Source organism: Macrobrachium nipponense, chromosome 31 (assembly GCF_015104395.2).
Source record: "Macrobrachium nipponense isolate FS-2020 chromosome 31, ASM1510439v2, whole genome shotgun sequence".
NCBI classification, from domain to species: Eukaryota; Metazoa; Arthropoda; class Malacostraca; order Decapoda; family Palaemonidae; genus Macrobrachium; species Macrobrachium nipponense.
The window spans coordinates 62,265,656-62,288,155 of record NC_061093.1 but is presented as its reverse complement, the minus strand read 5'-3'; the positions used below and the strand labels follow the sequence as shown (position 1 = coordinate 62,288,155).

General features: G+C 37.7%; 1 protein-coding gene across 1 annotated transcript in view; it reads right to left on the bottom strand.

The window, feature by feature from the left end:
• LOC135207051 (cubilin-like) overlaps window positions 1-22,500 on the bottom strand; it is a 252,388-nt gene that overhangs the window by 28,268 nt on the left and 201,620 nt on the right. Inside the window, 24 exon segments of the mRNA XM_064238684.1 lie at window positions 317-456; window positions 2,186-2,260; window positions 3,008-3,234; window positions 4,514-4,634; window positions 5,308-5,508; window positions 5,809-5,974; window positions 6,919-7,077; window positions 8,772-8,956; window positions 9,672-9,894; window positions 12,086-12,259; window positions 13,714-13,814; window positions 14,218-14,409; window positions 14,965-15,079; window positions 15,441-15,500; window positions 16,123-16,328; window positions 17,089-17,235; window positions 18,243-18,461; window positions 18,710-18,894; window positions 19,362-19,564; window positions 19,689-19,826; window positions 20,217-20,401; window positions 21,154-21,312; window positions 21,619-21,816; window positions 22,014-22,215. Coding sequence (XP_064094754.1) covers window positions 317-456; window positions 2,186-2,260; window positions 3,008-3,234; window positions 4,514-4,634; window positions 5,308-5,508; window positions 5,809-5,974; window positions 6,919-7,077; window positions 8,772-8,956; window positions 9,672-9,894; window positions 12,086-12,259; window positions 13,714-13,814; window positions 14,218-14,409; window positions 14,965-15,079; window positions 15,441-15,500; window positions 16,123-16,328; window positions 17,089-17,235; window positions 18,243-18,461; window positions 18,710-18,894; window positions 19,362-19,564; window positions 19,689-19,826; window positions 20,217-20,401; window positions 21,154-21,312; window positions 21,619-21,816; window positions 22,014-22,215 — 3,981 coding nt within the window.

Below are 22,500 nucleotides of genomic sequence, written 5' to 3'. Positions count from 1 at the left end.
AAAAGAGCTCCTAATGGAATATTATTATTATTATATAAATGAAATATTATTATAAAAAGACTTCCTAATGTAATATTATTATTATAACAAAGACTTTCTAATGAAATATTATTATTATAAAAAGACTTCCTAATGGAATATTATTATTATGAAAAACTTCCTAATGGAATATTATTATTATAAAAAGACTTCCTAATGGAATATTATTATCATAAAAAACTTCCTAATGGAATATTATTATTATAAAAAACTTCCTAATGGAATATTATTATAATAAAAAAAGAGTTCCTAATGAAAGACTATTATTATTACTCACTTCAACGAAATCATAGGGACAGGCAACGGTGTCATTCTCGCCTCTGGGCTCAAGGTTAAGTCTTGTGAAGTTAAGTTGAATTACGTTGTCTTGAAGTCCCTCCACCAGCCATTCGCAGCTGAGAAGAGCCTCATAGTTCCCTGAAATTATCATCTTTATTATTGGTGTACTTAGGAAGCAGACCCTCTCTCAAGCATACTTTATTTAAAGTAATGGCTACTTCAGCAGCGTTACACTTATAGATTCTTCTCTATTTTCCGAATAGCGGCTTTTTCCGTGCTACTTAAAACAGGCTAGTAGAGCGCCTATAGAGGTCATGATCAAATACAGTGGCAAAATAGGTGTATATATTTGATAATATATACACCTATTTTGACTCTGTATTTGATCATTGACCTCTATAGGCGCTCTGCTAGTCTATTTAAGTAGCACGGTAAAAGCCGCTATTCGGAAAATAGAGAAGAATCTCTACAAGTGTAATGCTGCTTAAATATCCATTACTTTTCATAAAGTATCTTTATTAATATTATTATTATTATTTATTTTATTATTATTTTATTATTATTATTATTATTATTATTATTTTATTCGCAACATGAACTCATTTGAAAGCACGGGCCTATTCAAGCTTCCATACGAATGTGGTGTTCATTTGAAAGCAGCACCAGAAGGTATTACGAAATACAGAAAGAAGAGATCAGTCATCACAAAAGAGAAAATTAATAAATAAACAGATAAAAAGAATTCAAAGGTGACGTAGGACAAATTCAGAAATAAGAGATCAGTTACTGCAAAAGAGAAAATAAATTAATAAATAAATAGACAAAAAGAATTCTTAGGAGATGTATGAAAATATTATATCTTGGCATGGCAGCAATTCCATGTCATGTTAAGTAAAGTACAGAAATGCCAATTAATACTATACATGCTTTTTGTAAGCCAGGCAAATATATATTTAAATGTAATTAATACCAAAAAAAATCGCAATAATGTACTTAATAATACATACGAAAGACGTTACTTTACTTATTAACCAATGACGAAATCACATCGGCCTAAGATCTCTCTTTTTCTTCGCGCCTTAATTTCCTGCCAACCAAAAACCTCGTTAAAGTGAATCCCAGGCGCGATTTAAATGCCCTGGGATGCAGGTGTCCGCTAACTGGCGCGAATGAATGAAGGGACGGGAGGCGGGTGATTTAAACCACTCGTTCGCCGGGAAGAATTTAAAGGTATTCATTCAAACCCAGCTGAAATCGCTGTCTCCCCTTTTTAAAAGCCAAAGGCGGTGTTGCCATTCTGTATCAAGTGATGATATTTCATTAAAATGTACTTTTTAAGTATTATTTTTTTTTATATTTTGGTGAGATTTTGTAGATTAAGTGATGGTATTTCATTCAAATGTACTTTTTAAGTATTTTTGAAATATTCTAGTGATATTTAGTAGTTTAAAATAGTGTTTAAGCTTACGTTGGATTGAATATCGTTTAAGATATCTAATGAAATTGTAATAAATAGATACGAGATATTTCATGTTTAATGTAAATGTCTCCAGGCGTGAATGAGTTATAAGACGTGTAATACCAAAGATTTCTCTCTCTCTCTCTCTCTCTCTCTCTCTCTCTCTCTCTCTCTCTCTCTCTCTCTCTCAATACTATACTCTAGATGGGTTTCAGAATCATTATATACTGTAAAGTATCGGTGCCACAAATAAGCCATTACTTAGTGAAAACATGGAGGAGGGATTATTAAAGATTACAGTAATTTAAATGTCTGTTCTTCCTTCTCGTGAAATTTTGCAAGCGACTACATAGTGACTATCAGCTTGGGGCAAATGACCCTATTGGTGAAAGCTAGACAAGTACTTACCATCGTTATCAGCATCTAGTGATCTGATGGTTTCTATGGCTCCAGAACTCGATATGTTGACGTTACCTCCGCATGCTGAAATTTTTAAATACATCGATATTACATGAAAGTGGTTAAAGTACAGCATTTCGCATATGCTACTCAAAACATAGTCCCCCCCCCCCCCCCCCCACACACACACACACATACACCTGAATTCATTTTCCTTAGTATAACTGTTCCACTGTTGGGCATCTATGTTCTAACTATTCCCTTTATTTGTCCCTCGTGGGTCATTCGACACTTTTTCTTTTTTTTAGCTGGCCGTGACGTTCTGGACCACATGACAACCTCTTCCTTTTTTTTTTAGCTGACTGTCGACATTCTCAGCCGATGTCAGTTAAGCTAAGAAGCTCCTGTCTCTCTTCCGACTTAGAGATTCACTGTAAACAATAGAAATGCAAGAAAAATCTTCCTGTGGAACCCTTCAATTCTGTTCCATCGTAGTACAGCAATGTGTTCTGAGACTGAAGCAAAAATCATGAAATAGCTTGAAACCATCTAATCTATAGTAGTTTCACATCAATGTCTAGGCCCGTCCCTTACAACGCTCCTGATTGGCTGTTAATAAGCCAGTCACAGGGCTGGAAACTCTCAGTCTCTCTCGAGTGTGTTTCCAGGCCTGTGATTGGCTTATCAACAGCCAATCAGTTTTGTTTTAATGAAACTTACATGGGACGAAAACGAATAAGCAAACTTGAGGAAAAAAAAACAATAAAAAAAACATGCTAACAACACAAGAGAGCTATGTAGGAGACTCAAGACGACGTAAAACGACGTTACCGTAGGTGAATTGGACGGTAATCTTGAATCCTTCCCTGGTCACGGATCCATCGCTGCGGAAAACGATCCTGGTGTCTCTGCCCTTCCCGGACAGAATGGGCAGAGCGCTGGTGTGGTTGCCGCAGAAACGGGAGAGCAACTTCGAGTCGTCCTCCACCAACCCATTGTAGATGCTGACGCTGTCGTACAGGCATTCGTAGTCCGTCTCCAGTACGAGGGTCTCAAACCTTGGCGAGAGACAGAGCAATCATTAAAGAGAGGAAATGCATATCCTCCTGTATGAGGGTCTCAAACCTTGGCGAGAGACAGAGCAATCATTAAAGAAAGGAAATGAGACCCTTGGCGAGAGACAGAGCAATCATTAAAGAGAGGAAATGCATATCTAAGGGCAGGAAAAAATAAGAACTAAAGAAGGCAAATCGGGGAGGAGAGAGAATAGGCCTAAAAGGAGAGGAAACGTCCAAGGCAAAGCACTAGGAGCATAAAGGCCAAATTATGTCCAGCAGCCCAAAGAGGTCATTTGCTGATGAAAGATTCTCCAGGACTTTCTTTTCTGTTAAATATGCTTCCTTTGTAGTTCAAAAGACTATACTATAATGCAAACGAATGGCAAACTAGAGCGGTTCAGCTTTCTGTTTCACTGAATGACCTACTAATTAGTGTCTTAGATTTATGACATGGAGCATTTCAAAATTATGATTATCATTATAGGTTCAGAAGTATATCAAAGGATCACACCAAGGACAAGGATGAGTCAGCATCTAATAGATGACCAAATGCTACAGACATTGTACATCTTTCTTTGGGCAGCTCTTCTGGATTTCCATGGTACTAATCCGTCTTTGTAAGGTGTTAAGCTCTTGTTTTAAGAGAGGATCTCTCCAAATAAGCCTTCTTGAACGAGTCCAATCAGCAATCAAACCAAGACAACTGGGATTAATGTCCGCTTCATTTTAAGACCATCATCACCTTATGCTTATCCCATAGATGTTATTTGAACACCAGCAATCTCTCTGCCTGCATTGACCTGGTTTCTTAGAACCACCGGTAATTTGTGCGGTTAGTAAACAAAAGCTTTAATCCAAAAGGGTAGTTCTGCCTTCAATGCATATCGTCAAGCGAAGCTGGCTGCTTGAGAGATAATGTTTATTTTCATTCGTACTACCTACCAATATCAATAGGTGGTACTGCATCTCTTAATTAAGAAGCAATAAGTAAGGAGTCATTCCCAAGTTAACAGTTTCGATCACTGTTAATTTTCAAGCAATTACTAATGGCAGTTTTGCTATGGGGGATACGATGATGTCTCTATCTCATGGTCTTCTGTGCAATAAGGAAGGAGTCACTCCCATGTTATATAACAGTTTCGATGACTTAGTTTTCAAGCAGTTACTAATGGCAGTTTTGTTATGGGGGATACGATAGCATTCTATCTCATCGTCCTCTTGTGAAGTGTTATTAACAGGTCCTGTTGAATCTATCAATGATATTCCCTGTGTAACTTACTTGAAATGTGGAACCTTCCCTTCTGGGGCCTTTATGTCCCAAACACAATGCATGCTGTTATGGTACTGTGGCCTGGTTGGTAGCTGGATGATTCCCGGTGCTGTTAAATTTCCACCACACGCTGTAAATAATCAGAAGTAAAAGTTGGAGCCAAATTTCTTGAAAGGGTCATAATAAAAATATAGCACCGGTCATTTGCGTAGTTGCTATTTTATTTACTTGTTATCGTTTTTGTATCTACATCAGATTCATAATATATCAAGAACATTTTGGATACGATGCGCATTAATCAAGTTTTATAGTTCTTCCTGAATGTTAATAGATATGTGTGAAAAGGCTTAGGTTAAGGCAAAATTACAGTTAACGACATGAATTATAAACGTATTCATGCAGCGTACCACAACGGCAAAGGTATAAATAATACTTAAAGAACTTTTAAAGAGATCTCTGTCGAAGTGGCGCATGCTACAAAAAAATATTTACTTTTATGCGTAGAGGGATAAAATTAATGACGATATCCTTTTTTTGGTGATAATTAAAGATAAGAATTCTCGAAAAAAAGGGTTATCACTGAACGCAAAAGATTGTTCCACTTTCTCAGGAGAATGCAGCCCATGAATGAAACGATACGAAACTTTTAAGATTTTTTTTAACATTGATTTGTCTTTTAAAGAATCGTTTAGAAATCGGCTAAAAATAGGGCAATAAATTTAACATAAAATGGTTTTAAATATATAATTTTTTGCACAATATATTGTACATGAGAGAAGAAAAAAATTAAAATAACTGCGTACCCTCGATAGTATAGTTGAGCGAGAAGCCTCTCATCCTATATGAAAAGTCCGAGACGAAAGCTATGCTCACACTGCCGCGGGCAGTTATGGCTTCGGGAACTTCAGTGCCGCAGTATTTCCCCCAAGATCGAGGGCGATTCCACTGATTTAGCCCTCGTGCCTCTGTGATGAACACCCAGTCATAATAACAATTGTATCCACCTGTTGGAAAAAAAAAAAACATGAGAAGAAAATGAGGACCTTTACTAGATTGTGGCCCCAAAGGGTTTTCGGGGCGTCTGGTTATTTATACCAGATACATACGTAAATGTAATAGCCACAATGACCTCTTAATTTCTCAAATTCTTTACTCTTTTTTGCATACGCCTATCACTGCAAAGCCTCGAGATCCATCTTCAAAGAATTATGAAAGAAATCATGAAGTCCGGTATATATATATATAACATATAGGACATGAATGTGGACTTTTTCACCAATATTTTAATAATATTGATACAGTACCTTCTAACTGGAAGGAATTGAACTCAATTCTCACATAGTTCTCTGGCGACGTTACAATTCTGAAGAGGCAGTCGGCGTTATCGGGGTAGACACCTGGGAATCCTGGAGACGTGATGTAGCCGAAGTCACTTGTATAGTTGTTCCCACATATCAGATTCCATGTTACCTGAGATTAGAAACATTGTCGTCTTCATTCGTTTGCTTAGGTTAGATTTCGCCGGGACTTATTCCAAACTGCTTCAAGAATGTAATTTTTCTGAATTTTATGTCAATCTTACAGTTTAGCTAAGCTTTGTTTGTTCGTTTGTTTGTTTGGATTTCTGGTGATAGAAGTTCACTCTCGACGTGGTTCGGAAGTCACGTGAAGCCGTTGGTCCCGTTTCTGAATAACCACTGGTTCCATTCAACGTAAAAACACCATACAAACAAACAAAACAATTTAGCTAAGCATGCCAAATAGTATTGATTTTTCTCTGTGTGTATATGTGTGTGTATATGTATATGTATATATATATATATATATATATATATATATATATATATATATATATCTATATATATATATATATATAAATATAATATAATATATATATATATATATATATATATATACTATATATATATATATATATATATATATATATATATATATATATATTATATATATATATATATATATATATATATATATATATATATATATATATATATATATATATATATTTATATATATATATATATATATATATATATATATATATATATATATATATATATATGCTCTGTTAAGTGTTCGCCCACTGTTTTCCATCAATCACGTTCTTTGGGATGAGGCTGCTAGCCCATGCATGGCTTTGTGGTATAGTTAGAAACAGGTAAGGTTTACTTTCTTCCTGATTTCCTTAAATTGTAGATAAATAACGAAAATTTCACTTCAGATCACACTCAAACCCCATAATAATTGTTAGAAAGGCTAAGATTATCCCTTACCCAGCTACATTACGAAACAAGGTCTAAATGATGCTTTATCTACCAAATTCAGATGTGCCATATTTAAAACATTTGTGAAACATCTTGAAATTATACACGTAAGCAAGAATTATTTTTTACCTTGAAGCCTTGGCCTTGTTGCTGATCATTCGTGTGGAAAAGTAGTTTTGCCCGGAGTCCTGTCGATACGACAGGGGGGGGCATCTGCTTCCCGCAGAGTTTTCGGTCCTCCACCCACTCGACGGCGTGGTCGACTTCCGTCTGACCAGCATGGAAGAACTGAGAGGAATTTGGTTAGTCAAAGCTATACTGGGAGAGTCAACGACTCTAGTAGATTCACATCAACCGTGCATTTGATGTCTAGGTCAGTCCCTTACGACGCTCCCGATTGGCTGTTGATGAGCTAATCACAGGGCTGGAAACTCTCAGTCTCTCTCGAGAGTTCACATAAGCAGGATGTATGTTCCACCTCTCCTGGGGGATAAGTCTTTCAAGAGTATCCCTCAGGAGAGGTGGAGCATACATCCTGCCTATGTGAACTCTTGAGATAGACTGAGAGCTTCCAGCTCTGTGATTAGCTTATCAACAGCCAATCAGGAGTGTCGTAAGAGACTGGTCTAGACATCAGATGCACGGTTGATGTGAATCTACTATAGTATAAGTGTGTGAGTGTAATTGGAGGATCTAAAAATGAGTAAACAAAAATATTGTAAGAGTTAATGTAAGAAAAACAAACATTATTTTAGGAAATGTTCAGCATGGAATAATTGAGAAAATAAATATTTTAATATCTAAGGTGAAAATATTTAAAAGTTTTAGCTAAATTAAAAGTATGCTCCCCTCAAAAAATGCTAAATTAAGAAAATACAGATTGTTTGGAACCATTGAAAGTAATTAATCAAGCAAGGTTATTATGAAAATGGTAAATAAAACAATCTAAAAATAATAAATGAAAATTAGATAAAACACATTAATTCTTTTGGGGCAAATACCACAAGAGTTTCTAACGAGTAATTATTCTTTTGTTATATATCACAATACTTATCCGTGCGTAAACATGATTTTGTTAAATGGATACTGTAATGTTCAATTACCATACCTATTCTGTCTTTAGAGTCTACAATACTCATTTGCAAATAAACATTCTTTTGTTAAGGACCACAATATTCACTTATATGTAATCTGCTTTTTTTTTTTATAAAAGTCTCCTTTGTAAATAGTCAACCTTCTGGTAATACAAAATACACATTCCAAATTAATTTCATTCAGTACCACAATACCAATTTTATTAAATAATAGAGGACTTATACTCTGATCTGTCCATCCGCCTGTGGGTGTTTTTATGGTAACACTGCGTCCCGGGCTTTAAATACCGCTATGTGGTAAGTTTTAGGTAATAAAAGAATATCCTGAGTGTACTTCAACTAGGTTTTTAAAATAATTTACTGTATGCGAATTACCACGTTAAATATTCAATGATATTCATCATAACGTTGAATGTAAGCTGATGTAACATCTAGCCCGGACGCAGGTACCATACAAAACACCACAGCGGATGGCAATGAAAAAAAAAAAGAGTAATAGTTTTGATACCTTTTCTTAATCTCATATACTGTACATATACAGCAAGAAAAAGAAATGGACGTGGGCAGGACATATAATGAGAATGTCAGATAATAGATGGACAAAAAGAATAACAAAGCAGGGGAAGGAAGAGAAGACGATGGATTGACGAGCTAAGAAAATTTGCGGGTATAGACTGGCATAGTAAGACCATAAACAGAAGGGAGTGGAAGGGCATGTCAGAGGCCTATGTCCTGCAGTGGACTAGCAATGGCTGATGATGATGATGATGATGATGATGATGATGATGACACATACCGCAGTCATTTGTACGTTATAAGCTACAAAACTCGATGAAGTTTTCTTTTTCATTTTTGGAGGAGTGGGTGTTAAAATAACAAAATGCTCACTTGTACGTAGTCATTCTGACATGGGTTTCCTGTCTCGAGGTCGAAGCGTTCGACAAATGTGAAGACGACGTGGTAGCCATACTGGACATCGACTTCCCAAATGCATTCCAGATTCGCCTCGTAATTCGACGGGAACCCGGGGCTGGAAATGTTCCCAGTTATTCCGTGGTATCTTCCCCCACAGCCTATTGAGGATTTGGATAAATATATCATCTAATCAAACTAAAACGTAACTGGATACATTAAGAAAGAAATATATCATTACTCTGAAAAGAAATATGGAGGCTATAAGAAAATTTTTGAAAGAACAGATTCAGAGCTGGATAATATTTCCGTTCATTCCATATCTACAAGTGGATATGGTTAAATTCATCATCATATATAAAATCTACAATGATTTAATGAACATTTGAAGTAGCAAAAGGACAGTGTTTGAAGAGTGAATAACAATCAGGTTCCTTCCAAATTTGAGGGCGATACTACTTTTCATTATAATATATATATATATATATATATATATATATATATATTATATATATATATATATATATATATATATATATATAGATAGATAGATAGATAGATAGATAGATAGATAGATAGATATAGAAATAGATGAAGATATAGGAGAGTATAAGGATATATAAGATAATCGAGATATATAGATATATAGATATAGTATTATACAATACATATACATATACATATACATATATCTATTTATATAATATCTTATATATAGATATACTTATACATATACATATACATATACATATATTTGCATACGTGTGTGAATATGCGTTTGCACGTGTCTTTATGTACAAATCACATAAAAACAATATATAGTGCGCTAAAAGGTGCAATCTTGATCAAAATAATCCTTGATAAGAGTAACTTTACCTCTTTCATGGATTGACGACCTAGCTTGGAAACCCCTGTCATTGCCAGAACCATCTGAATGGAACTGGAGCATCAGGGCATTGGTCATGGACCGGGCAACATGCCCTGCCTGTTTAGTGCCCGTATACCGGCCAATGACGGGTGACGTAAGCCTTGGCCCATTGTGAAGAGCTACGTAATCGTGGTGAATCGAGTTCTCCAACTTGAAATCGGTGAATTCAAACTGGAAAAAGACATTAAATTCAAAAGACATACACACACAGCCTTAATTTATTTATCAAAACACTAACAGTCATGATCACTTGGGATTAGTCAGCAAGGATGTTCTCAACGATGTACTACAGCCTGGCATATGTGCAGGGATGAATCAACCACACTTCTCATTTTTGTTGAATAAAAACATTATCAAAGCATTCAGAAAACATTGAAGCTTGTTCACTTTAAATCATAACTGACTAACTGCGACTGATTTTAATATTGGTTTCTCTTAATAATAATAATAAGAAGAAGAAGAAGAAGAAGGCAACAGAATTAACCATCTGATGTTCATGGACGACATCAAGCTGTATGGTAAGAGCATCAAGGAAAAGATACCCTAATCCAGACTTTAAGGATTGTATCTGGGGACATCAGGATGGAGTTTGGAATAGAAAATGTGCCTTAGTCAACATACAAAAGGGCAAAGTAACAAGGACTGAAGGGATAAAGCTACCAGATGGGAACAACATCAAACACATAGATGAGACGGGATACAAATACCTGGAAATAATGGAAGGAGGGGATATAAAACATCAAGACGATCAGGAAAGAATATATGCAGAGACTCAAGGCGATACTCAAGTCAAAACTCAACGCCGGAAATATGATAAAAACCATAAACACATGGGCAGTGCCAGTAATCAGATACAGCGCAATAAACACATGGGCAGTGCCAGTAATCAGATACAGCGCAGGAATAGTGGAATGGACGAAGGCAGAACTTCGCAGCATTGACCAGAAAACGAGGAAACATATGACAATACACAAAGCACTACACCCTAGAGCAAATAAGGACAGACTAGTATACATAACACGAAAGGAAGGAGGGAGAGGACTACTAAGCATAGAGGACTGCGTCAACATCGAGAACAGAGCACTGGGGCAATATATGAAAACCAGTGAAGACGAGTGGCTCAAGAGTGCATGGGAAGAAGGACTGATAAAAGTAGACGAAGACCCACAAATATACAGAGACAGGAGAATGACAAGCAGAACAGAAGAATGACACAACAAACCAATGCACAGACAATACATGAGACAGACTAAAGAACTAGCCAGCGATGACACGTGGCAATGGCTACTTAGGGGAGAGCTCAAGAAGGAAACTGAAGGAATGATAACAGCGACACAAGATCAGGCCCTAAGAACCAGATATGTTCAAAGAACGATAGATGGAAATAACTTCTCTCCCATATGCAGGAAGTGCAATACGAAAAATGAAACCATAAACCACATACCAAGCGAATGTCCGGCACTTGCACAGAACCAGTACAAAAAGAGCAAAAGCCCTCCACTGGAGCCTGTGCAAGAAACACCAGCTACCTTGCAGTAATAAGTGGTACGAGCACCAACCTGAAGGAGTGATAGAAAACGATCAGGCAAAGATCCTCTGGGACTATGGTATCAGAACAGATAGGGTGACACGTGCAAATAGACCAGACGCGACGTTGATTGACAAAATCAAGAAGAAAGTATCACTCATTGATGTCGCAATACCATGGGACACCATAGTTAAAGAGAAAGAAAAGGGAAAAAAATGGGTAAAGTTAATCAAGACCATGAAAATAAAAGAAATAAGAAGGATATGGGATATGCCAGTGGAAATTGTACCCATAATCATAGAAACACTACGCACGATCCCAAGATCCTTGAAAAGGAATCTGGAAAAACTAGAGGCTTAAGTAGCTCCAGGACTCATGCAGAAGTGTGTGATCCTAGAAACGGCGCACATAGTAAAAAAAGTGATGGACTCCTAAGGAGGCAGGATGCAACCCGGAAGCCCACACTATAAATACCACCCGGTCGAATTGGAAGACTGATAGACCCAAAAAAAAATAATCAATAAATAAATAAATAAATAAATAATAAATCAATAATAATAATAATAATAATATAATAATAATAATAATTAATAATAATAATAATGCTAGGAAATCCATAATCTCGTGAAAAAAAATATGTGTAATAAAAATCTACAATCATATAGTAAACTATCTTACTATGTAAATAAACAAGCAAAGTTTTGAACACCTAAACGGTGTCCTCATCAGTGTTAACGTTAAAAAAATCTCTGCTTTTATTTTTATATATTAACTTAGTTTACTATATAATAGTGGATTTTTATTACTCAATAATAATAATAATTTTCCTCTTACGTCAATCTGGGATCCCTCTTCGTAATTCAGCACCCAAGAGCAGTGCGTGTTATCTGGGTAGTTTCTCGGGTAGTTGGGCGAGTGCATGATGTCTTGGGGACCTCGCAGGACCCCTCCGCAGAGACTAAGTCCGTAGGTAAGGTTCCATCCGGTTTGATTGACGCTAGAGTCAGTCTGAGAATAGGGAACAAATATTAGTCAAATAAAGTCCGCACTATACTCTGTTTTTTTCTGTTTTTTTCATCTGTCCATCCGTCTATGGTGGTCGCGCATGGTAACACTGCATCCCGGGCTTTAAATAGTTACTCTATGTGTAAATTTTAGGTAAATAAAAGGAATTCTGGGTATACATTTGCAACTGAAAAGTGTTTTAATAATTTACTGTATGCGAATTACACCGTTAATATTCGGAATAGGATATTATTTAAAGCCCGGGACGCAGTGTTACCATGCGCAAACACCACAGGCGGATGGACAGATGAAAAAAAACATGGTATAGTATGTATTAATATTGCTATATACAGGAAGCTTTCACCAACTTAATTAGTTGGCCTCTTCAGCTTTAATAAACACAGAAATGATTTTACAATATATAACAATATAAAAGGCCCATTAAAACACTGGTTTAAAGCGAAGGACTATATATTTCGGGGGACTCACTTGACAAGGGTGGAAGCGAATCCGACGAAATGTAGTCCTTAGCTTTAAACAAGTGTGTTTTAATCGGCCATTTTAAACAAGTGTGTTTTAATGAGCCTTTTATACTCGTGACGTACATGTTTTAACAATAAAATTTATTTACATATGACAATATCTTTGAAAAATGGAAGTTATAAAACAGCTTGTTATTCTTTCGGGTAACCCCAGAATTATTCTTTCAGGTAAGCCCAGAATTGTTCTACAGTCTATTAGCAATAAGATCACAAGAGAGTGATGATATCAAATATGAAATAATAGCTTTTGCCACTCTCAGTTCCAAGCTATCCTAGGGTTTGGCCGAAATGGAGTAGGGTAGACTTCAAGAGAGATAGGATGAAGAGTTAAGGATTTTGAGGGAACCTTTAATGTAAAAAGAGCCTCTCCAGTGTGTAGAACGAAGCATAGTGTTAGCAGTTCCCTATACGAGGATCAAAGTTATTAGCAACACAAAAGGGTATAACAATAGGATTTTACTTTAGACTCAAGGTAATGGGAGACTATTCATAGTCCTGTCATTTCTGCTTCGAAATTAACTATTCTTATGATATTGTACTGGTAAAGTTAAGTTTTATGTATATTTTTAGTGTAATATGAAATTCATGAAGCGACAATCAGAAAAGCAGTGATTGTACTTGTAGCAGTTAACTTTCTTAGGAAGGTTTGATGATGCAACAAAGCGCATTTAACTAATGGGATTGATAGAGTATTTCCACAGCATGAACATCAATTTCCATTATGTATTTTCGATTCACGAACTTGAAGAAAAGAGATGTTCATTTACTTTTAGAATCATCATCATTGTCCTAGCAAAACAATAAAACGTGCAGCAATGTGCATCGTATTTACAAAATAATTGTATTTGCAAAATAATTGTCGTACTTACAAAATAATTAGAATTATCAGCGTCTGAGGCAACTCCTTTTACTTACAATAAAGGATATCTGTAGAGTAGGATAAGGCACAACTATGGTCTCCCTCGAGTAATCGTTGCAGACCTTTTGTATATCAACGACCTCTGACTCAGCAGTAACTAAAATAAGGGAAAACATAACAATCAATTTATATACATTCACATAAATGCATATGAATTTATTATTATTATTATTATTTATTACTATTATTAATATTATTCCAGAGACAAGAAGCCTGAACTTATCCTTCAGAGGCTTATTACTTATTTAAGAGGTACTGAAGTATAATGTTGGAAAGTATATAATATTAATTACAGTGATTTTCTCCTGCATCTCTATTAATATTTTTCCTTGATAATATAATGATTGATGACTCATTCTACACACACACACATGCACACACACACACACACACACACTGTTTAAGAACCAAGAGCCCGAATCAAGCACCCAAACTATACCCAAGTTTCCACTAGCACGAGAACCCTATAGGCCTCGTGGGGCAGAGTAGACCAACATTACCTCCTTGCACCATGATGAAATCCCAACACCTCCTTTCAATGTGGAGGTCATCGATTTGAACGAAAAATGAAGAGTTGGCAGGGTTGGGGTTGTTGACCTTCCAGATACAGTAGAGACTGTGGTTATATCCTCCAGATTCAGCTCCTGGGGAAGAGATCCGTCCTGACGTGGAGGGTAGGAGGCCGCCACACTCTGGAATGGGTAGAAAACGTGAATAGCTAGTTTGTTTGTCTGTCTGTATGGCGTTTTTACATTGCATGGAACCAGTGGTTATTCAGCTTTAGGTGACTTCCGAACCACGTCGAGAGTGAACTTCTATCACCAGAAATACACAAATCTGACCCATCAATGAAATGCCCGAGAATTGAACTCGCGGCCACCGAGGTGGGAGGCCAACACCATACCGACCACACCACTGAGGCGCAAAGGTGAATAGTAGATGGGTTGATGTGATTATCACCAGAAATACACATCTCTGACCCATCAATGAAATGCCCGAGAATTGAACTCGCGGCCACCGAGGTGGTAGGCCAACACCATACCGACCACGCCACTGAGGCGCAAAGGTGAATAGTAGATGGCTTGATGTGATTATCACCAGAAATACACATCTCTGACCCCTCAATGGAATGCCCGAGAATTGAACTCGCTGCCACCGAGGTGGGAGGCCAAGCCCAAACCGATCACGCCACTGAGGCGCTCTTAATCTATCTTGCATTCATTTCTGCAGTCGGGCAATTCGCTTACCTGACGGTTCATCGGAAGACCATCGGGCTCTGAACCCTCGTCCTGGGTTGGCCCTCCTCGACCCAAACCTCACAGTCATTTCATTCATGCTCGAATTGAAGCTCCTTCCTCCTGCCTGAAAATATTAATGAAGATTTGATGAAGATTTCTGAGCCAAATACAAGACTAGATACTCTCTCTCTCTCTCTCTCTCTCTCTCTCTCTCTCTCTCTCTCTCTCTCATACGAACAGTTACAACTTTAAAATTAATTTCTCCTTTGTGTTAATTATTTTCAGATTTTTTATTGTTTTGTCTTTGCTATTCTTAAGTGGATGTGTATTTGGGTTTACATGTACATTCCTTTCAACAGGGACAGATATCTAAAGCATTCTCAAGATCTAGGAAGTTTTTGAACATGATGGCCAAATAGTCTTTGTCTGAAAGTGACCTTCAAGTGTTTTTCAAGGATCGTTGGTGAATGAAATCAGGTACTTACGTCAGGGCCACAAAAGAAGCCGCCTACCATCCGCGGTCCTCGAAGTGGTCCATTTCTCACCTGAAAATATTCAAAGATTTAAATTGATAAAAAGACTGAATCTTAAATGTGTTATATCAGCATTGATGCAAGTATCTACAAATCCTATACTATTATAAAAGCATATCAACTTGAAAGCTGAAATCATACCACTAAATTTTTTTTTTTTTTTTTCACTAAACTACTTCCCCCCGCCCAACCACCCGGCTCCCCCAGCCTAACTCCCCCTTTCCATTGAAGTTCTAATGCAGTGTGAGATACGGCCCATGAAATTTTAGCCACAGCCACACGGCCTGGTGGTGGCCTGTACTATACTGTTGCCAGACGCACGATTATGGCCAACTTTAATGTTGAAAATAAAAACTACTTAGGCTAGGGGGCTGCATTTTCCTTTTTCATGACTGGAGGTTGGATGATCAACATACCAATTTGCAGCCCTCTAGCCACAGTAGTCTTGAAGATATGAGGGCGAACAGAAAAAGTGCGAACAGAAAAAGTGCAGACGGACAGACAAAGCCCCCTAACCAGTTTCCTTTTACAGAAAACTTGAAAAAAAAAACGGACATACAAAGCCATCTTACCAGCTTCCTTTTACAGAAAACTTGGAAAAATACACGTACAAAAAAAAAATAATCCCACTTACTTCAGCATATGCAGAACACAAGGAAAATACGTATCCTCCAAAGTTCACATCTGTACGCGGGAGGTCGAAGTCTACGAAGTCCAGTCGCACTCTTCGTCCTTCAGGAACCTTGATGTTCCACACGCAGTACCTTCGATGCCCGTAGCCATGAGGATACCCCGGAGAAGCGAATTCCCCCGTTGGGCCAACCAGCTCTCCTCCGCATTCTAGAATTAATCAATAAGAGGATCAATAAATAAGTCACCTCTCGTATCGTCGGGATATATAGCTCTCTTAAAAAGAAGTGTAAAATAGTATTGTTAACTAAAATATTTATCATTATTGTGAACATCTTTTAAAAAAGACAACCGGATAAACTTTCTCAAACATTATATTGTTGAATGGTGACCCACAAAATGGTATTGTTAGCTAAAATATTTATCACTATTAAGAACATCTTTTAAAAAAGACAACCGGATAAACTTTCTCAAACATTATATTGTTGAATGGTGACCCACAAAATGGTATTGTTAGCTAAAATATTTATCACTATTAAGAACATCTTTTAAAAAAGACAACCGGATAAACTTTCTTAAACATTATATTATTGGATGGTGACCGTGGGTCAGAGACGGGAGAATGAATTTCGATATTTTTTTTTATTATTATCATTATTCAAATCTTATTTCCGCCCTTCTCATGGCTGCTCTTCTTCTCATATTTCCCCATATGACTTGAATATGAGCCTGAATTAAGCTCCCATTACCGTGAATATCTTACATTTAGTAGCCTCTTTGAACGTGAGCCTTTTCTAATTTTGAACCCGAACCTAACTTAAGCTCTTGCGACTGTAGAACAAAGAGACTCGCCTTGAACGCCTCTCAAAAATTTGATTGATTTCAGCTGGCATGACTATAAAAACTCACCTTCAATAACCTTACAGAACGTGAGCTTGATCTGAAAAGTTATAACCGTAAAAACTCTCACCTTCAAAGCTCTTGTTGAACATGAAGCGGAATCCGTTGTGACGGAAGGGATTATGTGCCCCGCGGAAAGTGACGTAAGCAATGTTGGAACCAGTCTCGATGGGTGGCACTTCGACTCCGCTACCACACACCATACCAAGGACATCACCTTCAATAATCATGAGAGAGAAAAAGGGGTCAAACAATGCACTGGTTGCTATAAATAGTCAATATAATTGTCACCGTTGTGAGATAAGTATCTCTCAATGCACTTTTATCTTCTCAACAAATGGCTTGGTATCCCGCTGTGCAGTCAAACCTAACTCACCTTGTGCTTTCTCTGATCGTTAATTCTCTGGGTTTTCAGACACCGCGCAACTATGTATAAGCGCACCTTTATCAAAACCATAAGAGGATATACCTGTCTTTCTCTTTGCAGTTCCGGACTAGCTTTGCCACAAGTAAAATCACACCAGTATCCATCTCTGTACTGTAACCCTCATTGCACTCTCAAACTAGTATCCCCATCTGAAGTCTTTTTCCCAGTACCCATCAGGAGTCAGACCAGTATCCCAAATCAGCATCTCCTACTGGAATCAGTAGAATAGGACCTGTATCACTTTGCTGTGACCCCAGCTCCTCCCTCTCCATTCTCAAACCAGTATCCCCCTCTGGCATCTAACCAGTATCATTCTTCCATACATTCATACACTCTCAAACACGTATCACTCTCTTAAGGTCCATTCTGGCAATATTCATTCATAAACTCTCGAACTCGTATCACACTCTTAAGGCAAGTCCAGACGATGGGTTGTTTACCTGCCCTAAGCACAGCCTTTTGGATTGAAATCCAATACGAAAGTTGAAAGACAAATCAGGAACGTAACGCAACCTTCTGACAGCCCACAATAGCTTTTAAGGAAGAAAAAAATTGCACAAAAAAACCCACATGACACCCACCACCGGTAGGAAGCCTTGCATTCTCGTATACCTCATTGATTTCCGAGAATAAACGCATGCGCTATGTGCGCTGTCGAATGCGTCAAAGGCATGCCGAAAATCGAACGAAAAATCGCATCGTCTGGATTTACAGAAGAGCCCGTGTCCATCCACAGATTCAGACATGCGTCCCTCTGCAGTCAGACCTAGGTGCCAAAGTTTTCACATGAAACTCACCAGTGGCATTTTTCTCCCTGACTACAACTCTTCCCTCGGGCTCGGAACAGTTATCGCCAGCGTTGTCAATATCGACGTCAAGGAAGGAGAGACTCAGGTAATGGCCGACTGGAGCGACGATTCTCCAGGTGCAATTCACGTCCGCTGAGTATGGGGCCGGGTAGTTCGGAGAAGTGATGATACCTGTCTCGTCAGCACTGTACGTTCCTCCACAGGTATCTGTTAATAGGGAGCAACGCAATATAATTAATTTGATATCGAATGGGCAAATGCACATACATTCATGTGGAAGAAGCCAAGAAGGTACGATGCTGGCTTAAATTAGAATCTATTGCTCAAATTTGCAGAGTTACCGGGAATAACTTGCTGTTGTAAGAGAACTGGATATACTTTGTAGTTTCTTTCCTACTCTACTATGAATTCCTAAAAGCAGGTTTTCAACAACTAAGAAAAACAGGATAACTTACCAATAGTAACTTCAGCCTTGAAGCCAGAGTGTGGATCCGTGATGTCATTGAAGTATCGGATGAAAAGGGCGTTCCCGGTGCTATGTTGGGTACTGGGCGGGGTGTTCCCACAAGCTCTGGTCAGCAATGGGGACAGAACGGTCCCGCCGTCGCGCACTTCGACGAATGCTTGGTCGCAGTTGTCACTGGAATTATTATTATTATTATTATTATTATTATTATTATTATTATTATTATTATTATTATTATTATTATTACTATTTACTTATCTATTTATTTATTTATTTATTTTTGCTGGAAACAATTTCTGTTGACATGCCAGATATTTTGAGATGGAGATCCTATTTACTAGACAAATATTTATTGCTGGAACTTTGGTCAAATTGAATTCCAAAGGTACAATAAAAATAGCGTTAAGTACCTTCACTTATTAAAAGATATTTATTGGCACTTTTTGCAATAAAGTTAATCTCACAATTGATAAAGTTTATGAAAGGGAAATATCAAGTATATGAAAGATAAATATAAAGTATATGAAAGGAAAATATCAAGTATATGATATGCAATGAAAACCATGAATGAGTGATAAACGGTTAATGTTTACAAAGAAATTTACAAAATTAGAAAGCATCCTTCAAATTGACTAACTTACCTATAAGTTAGTATGTCCATTTCGATAATATTGAAAGCAATCGATTTCCCCGCTGGTCCCATGATCGTCCAGGAACACTCGGTGTGAGGATTAGGCGGATTTGGGTAATTGGGAGAAATGAAGGTCAGTTTGGGAAGGTCTGTTGTTATATGATGAAGACCGCCACATGAGGCTGCTTCCTCGTAGAATCGAACTTTAAATCCCTGAGGTGAAGATGATGATGGAAGTAATATTTATACACTATATATATATATATATATATATATATATATATATATATATATATATAGATAAAGGAATAATAATTTTTGTTCACACAAGTCTTACTTTTTCATTAATGCTGGCATCAGAGACAAAATGTAGACGAATTGCGTTCGAGGAGCTCTCGGGGATTTGGGGAATCGAGGTCCCACAGAACTTTCCGATTCCGAGGTAAGGGGACGAAAGGCTTTCTCCGTTCCGCACCTGTCAGCAGATCAAGAGGTGTTATTCCAATGACAACAGTACGTCGAAAAGAAACCCTGTAAAGTTGTCGCTATGAAAGTAGTTTAGGCTTTACATTTGGGAAACATTATTGATAATGTCACCGACAAAACTGCGTTTCGTTTGACAGTTTTATTCTGAAAGCTTCCATAAATAAACAACCAAAAACTTTCTCGTTTTTCCTACTAAGGTTAAAACTGAATTCCCATTTTGCCGAGACTAAAAATTGATTATTGAATTTTTTTTACAACGGTCAGAAGTTAAATCCACATTTTTAGTATTAAGGAATTCAATCTCCAAACTGGAAGCTAATTTGTGGAGAAAGAGAAAGGTATTTTCATGAAAATAACTTACCCAAGATCTTGCACTTACCAAGAGGTAGTCACCACCGCAAGCAGGTGTTGTGTTCATCACTTTGAAATCGTCAAATTCTAACTTGATGGTCCTCCCGATGCCTACTTTGATAATCCAGTCGCAGTTCACGTGATTGGGGTAGTTTTCTGGGTATCTGGGAGTTGAAATCTGCCCTTCAGGGCCGTGGAGATACCCACCACAAACTGTTGTGAAATGAATGATTTTAATTTCAGAATGATCGAGACCGAGTTTTGTCTGTGTCATCTGGCGCAGCGGCGATATATAGTTAAAATTAAGTCATATCGGCTTGGCCATCTTGAAAGGTCATTGAATATCCTCCACCTAAGACGGTGTCTGGAAGTGCCGGGTGAAATATCACGGCACAATTCAGTTTGACCAATTCTTTGACTCATAAGCTTATCATTTCCTTGACATCATAGTACAACACTCTACGGGCTTCACACATCCCATTTCATTTACCATTGAAAAATAAATACTGAAGTTTGCCCCTGCATTATGAATGCCCACTATAGGTGTGTTACCTGTTTAAGTAACAACAAAAAGGCCATTATAAGAAAAATAGAGAAGAACCTTTACAAGATTAATACCGCTGTTTGACAGAGGGTCTCCTACCTAATTATACTTATAGATATAGAGGTGTGTTTGTGTTATAATAAGAGAAAACGGGGATTTCACAAAATACAAGGAATTTTCAGGGAATTTGGGAAATCAACAATTCACTTACGGACATTTGATCCCTGATGGGCTAATACTAAACAAAGAAACTGTAAATAAATCGCTGCTTCACAGTGAATTTTGATTACCCGAAATCCGTGAAAATTTCAGGGGTTTTGTGAAATCCCTGGTTTGCAACCTAATAAAAATATTGAATTAGATAACAGAATATGCCGAATTAAAGTTACGATTAGAGATCAGTACTAGTAAGCATTCGCACCTTCGTTGACTATCGCAGTGAAACCCGTCCTTGCATAGCTACTGTCGGTGACGAACCTTACTCTGAGGAACCTCCCTGAGGAGACGAAGTGACGCTGAAATAGTTGATCTCGTCGACACAGCTTGCGAGTCAGATTCCAGTTCTGGGTGCCTTCGAGGCCTGCCAAAATACTTGAAGGTCACTGTAAATACTACATAAAGGAAAGTCACTGTAAATGCTAAATAAAACACTGCTTACTTTAACCTTAAATAAAATATAAACTACCGAGGATAGAGAGAGGACAGCCATATGGTATGTTTGATGCTTGGAGGGTGGATGCTCAACATACCAATTCGCATCCCTCTAGCCTCAGAAGTTTTTTAATTAAGATCTGAGGGCGGACAGAGGAAGTGCGGAAGACAGACAAATCCACCTCAAAAGTTCTCTTTTACAGAAATCTAAGAGAAGTTCATACAGTTTACTTACCATCGTAGATCAAGAGACGATCGTAATAACACGGTAATGATTCTTCCAGCTCGTAGCTCACGAAAATGGAAATGCTGTTGTGGGGATCAGCCTCTATGATCCACTCGCAGTCGAGGTTGTTGGCATAACCAGGGTGCCCCGGGTTGCGGAAGACGTGGGATCCATTCAGGCGCACTTGATACGTGCAGTTGTTGCTTCCTTTTGGGTGGAGTGAAATGCAAGGTTTCGTCTTAGGCCTACTGTTAGTAATAAATCATCATCCCTAGCTTACGAACTTTTCATGTGGAAGCTTGCTCAATAAATGAATGGAATTGGGCATTTATAATAATCTATATAATAATAATAACTGGATTTCCCTATAGATACTGAACTGTCTTTAATTACTGATCTCCTACCAGTCTGAGTGACGCCTGAACCCCCGCCTTCGTCAGCGGCGACGTAGGTGAGCCGAAAACGGGAACCTCTGAAGAAATTCGACGTGCTGAACCGCACCGTGACGACATTTCCGGTAGACACGACGCGACTATCAGGCGGCTGATTTCCGCAGAAGGTGCCGAGGGAGGGAGCTGTTTCGGGCGTGTTCCTCCCGTCGTAGAACTTAAATTTAGGAAAGGAAAGCATTTTTTTAACAACAAACTATTTTGTCCTTAAAAAGCAAGATAATGTTCACTCCCACATTCAGATTTTGATAAATGAAATTGTACAATTTATAGTAATATGCAATTATTATAATAACGACAATGTAAAATGGCCCTATACATTAAGGCATCAAAGACTGAATAAGAACCTGAAAGCATAAGAAGGTGCCTGTCATTTTGATAATGTTTGGTACCCAGATAACGTCAGTATCGTTTCTTATGTAGCCAGAAATGACCTAACCTA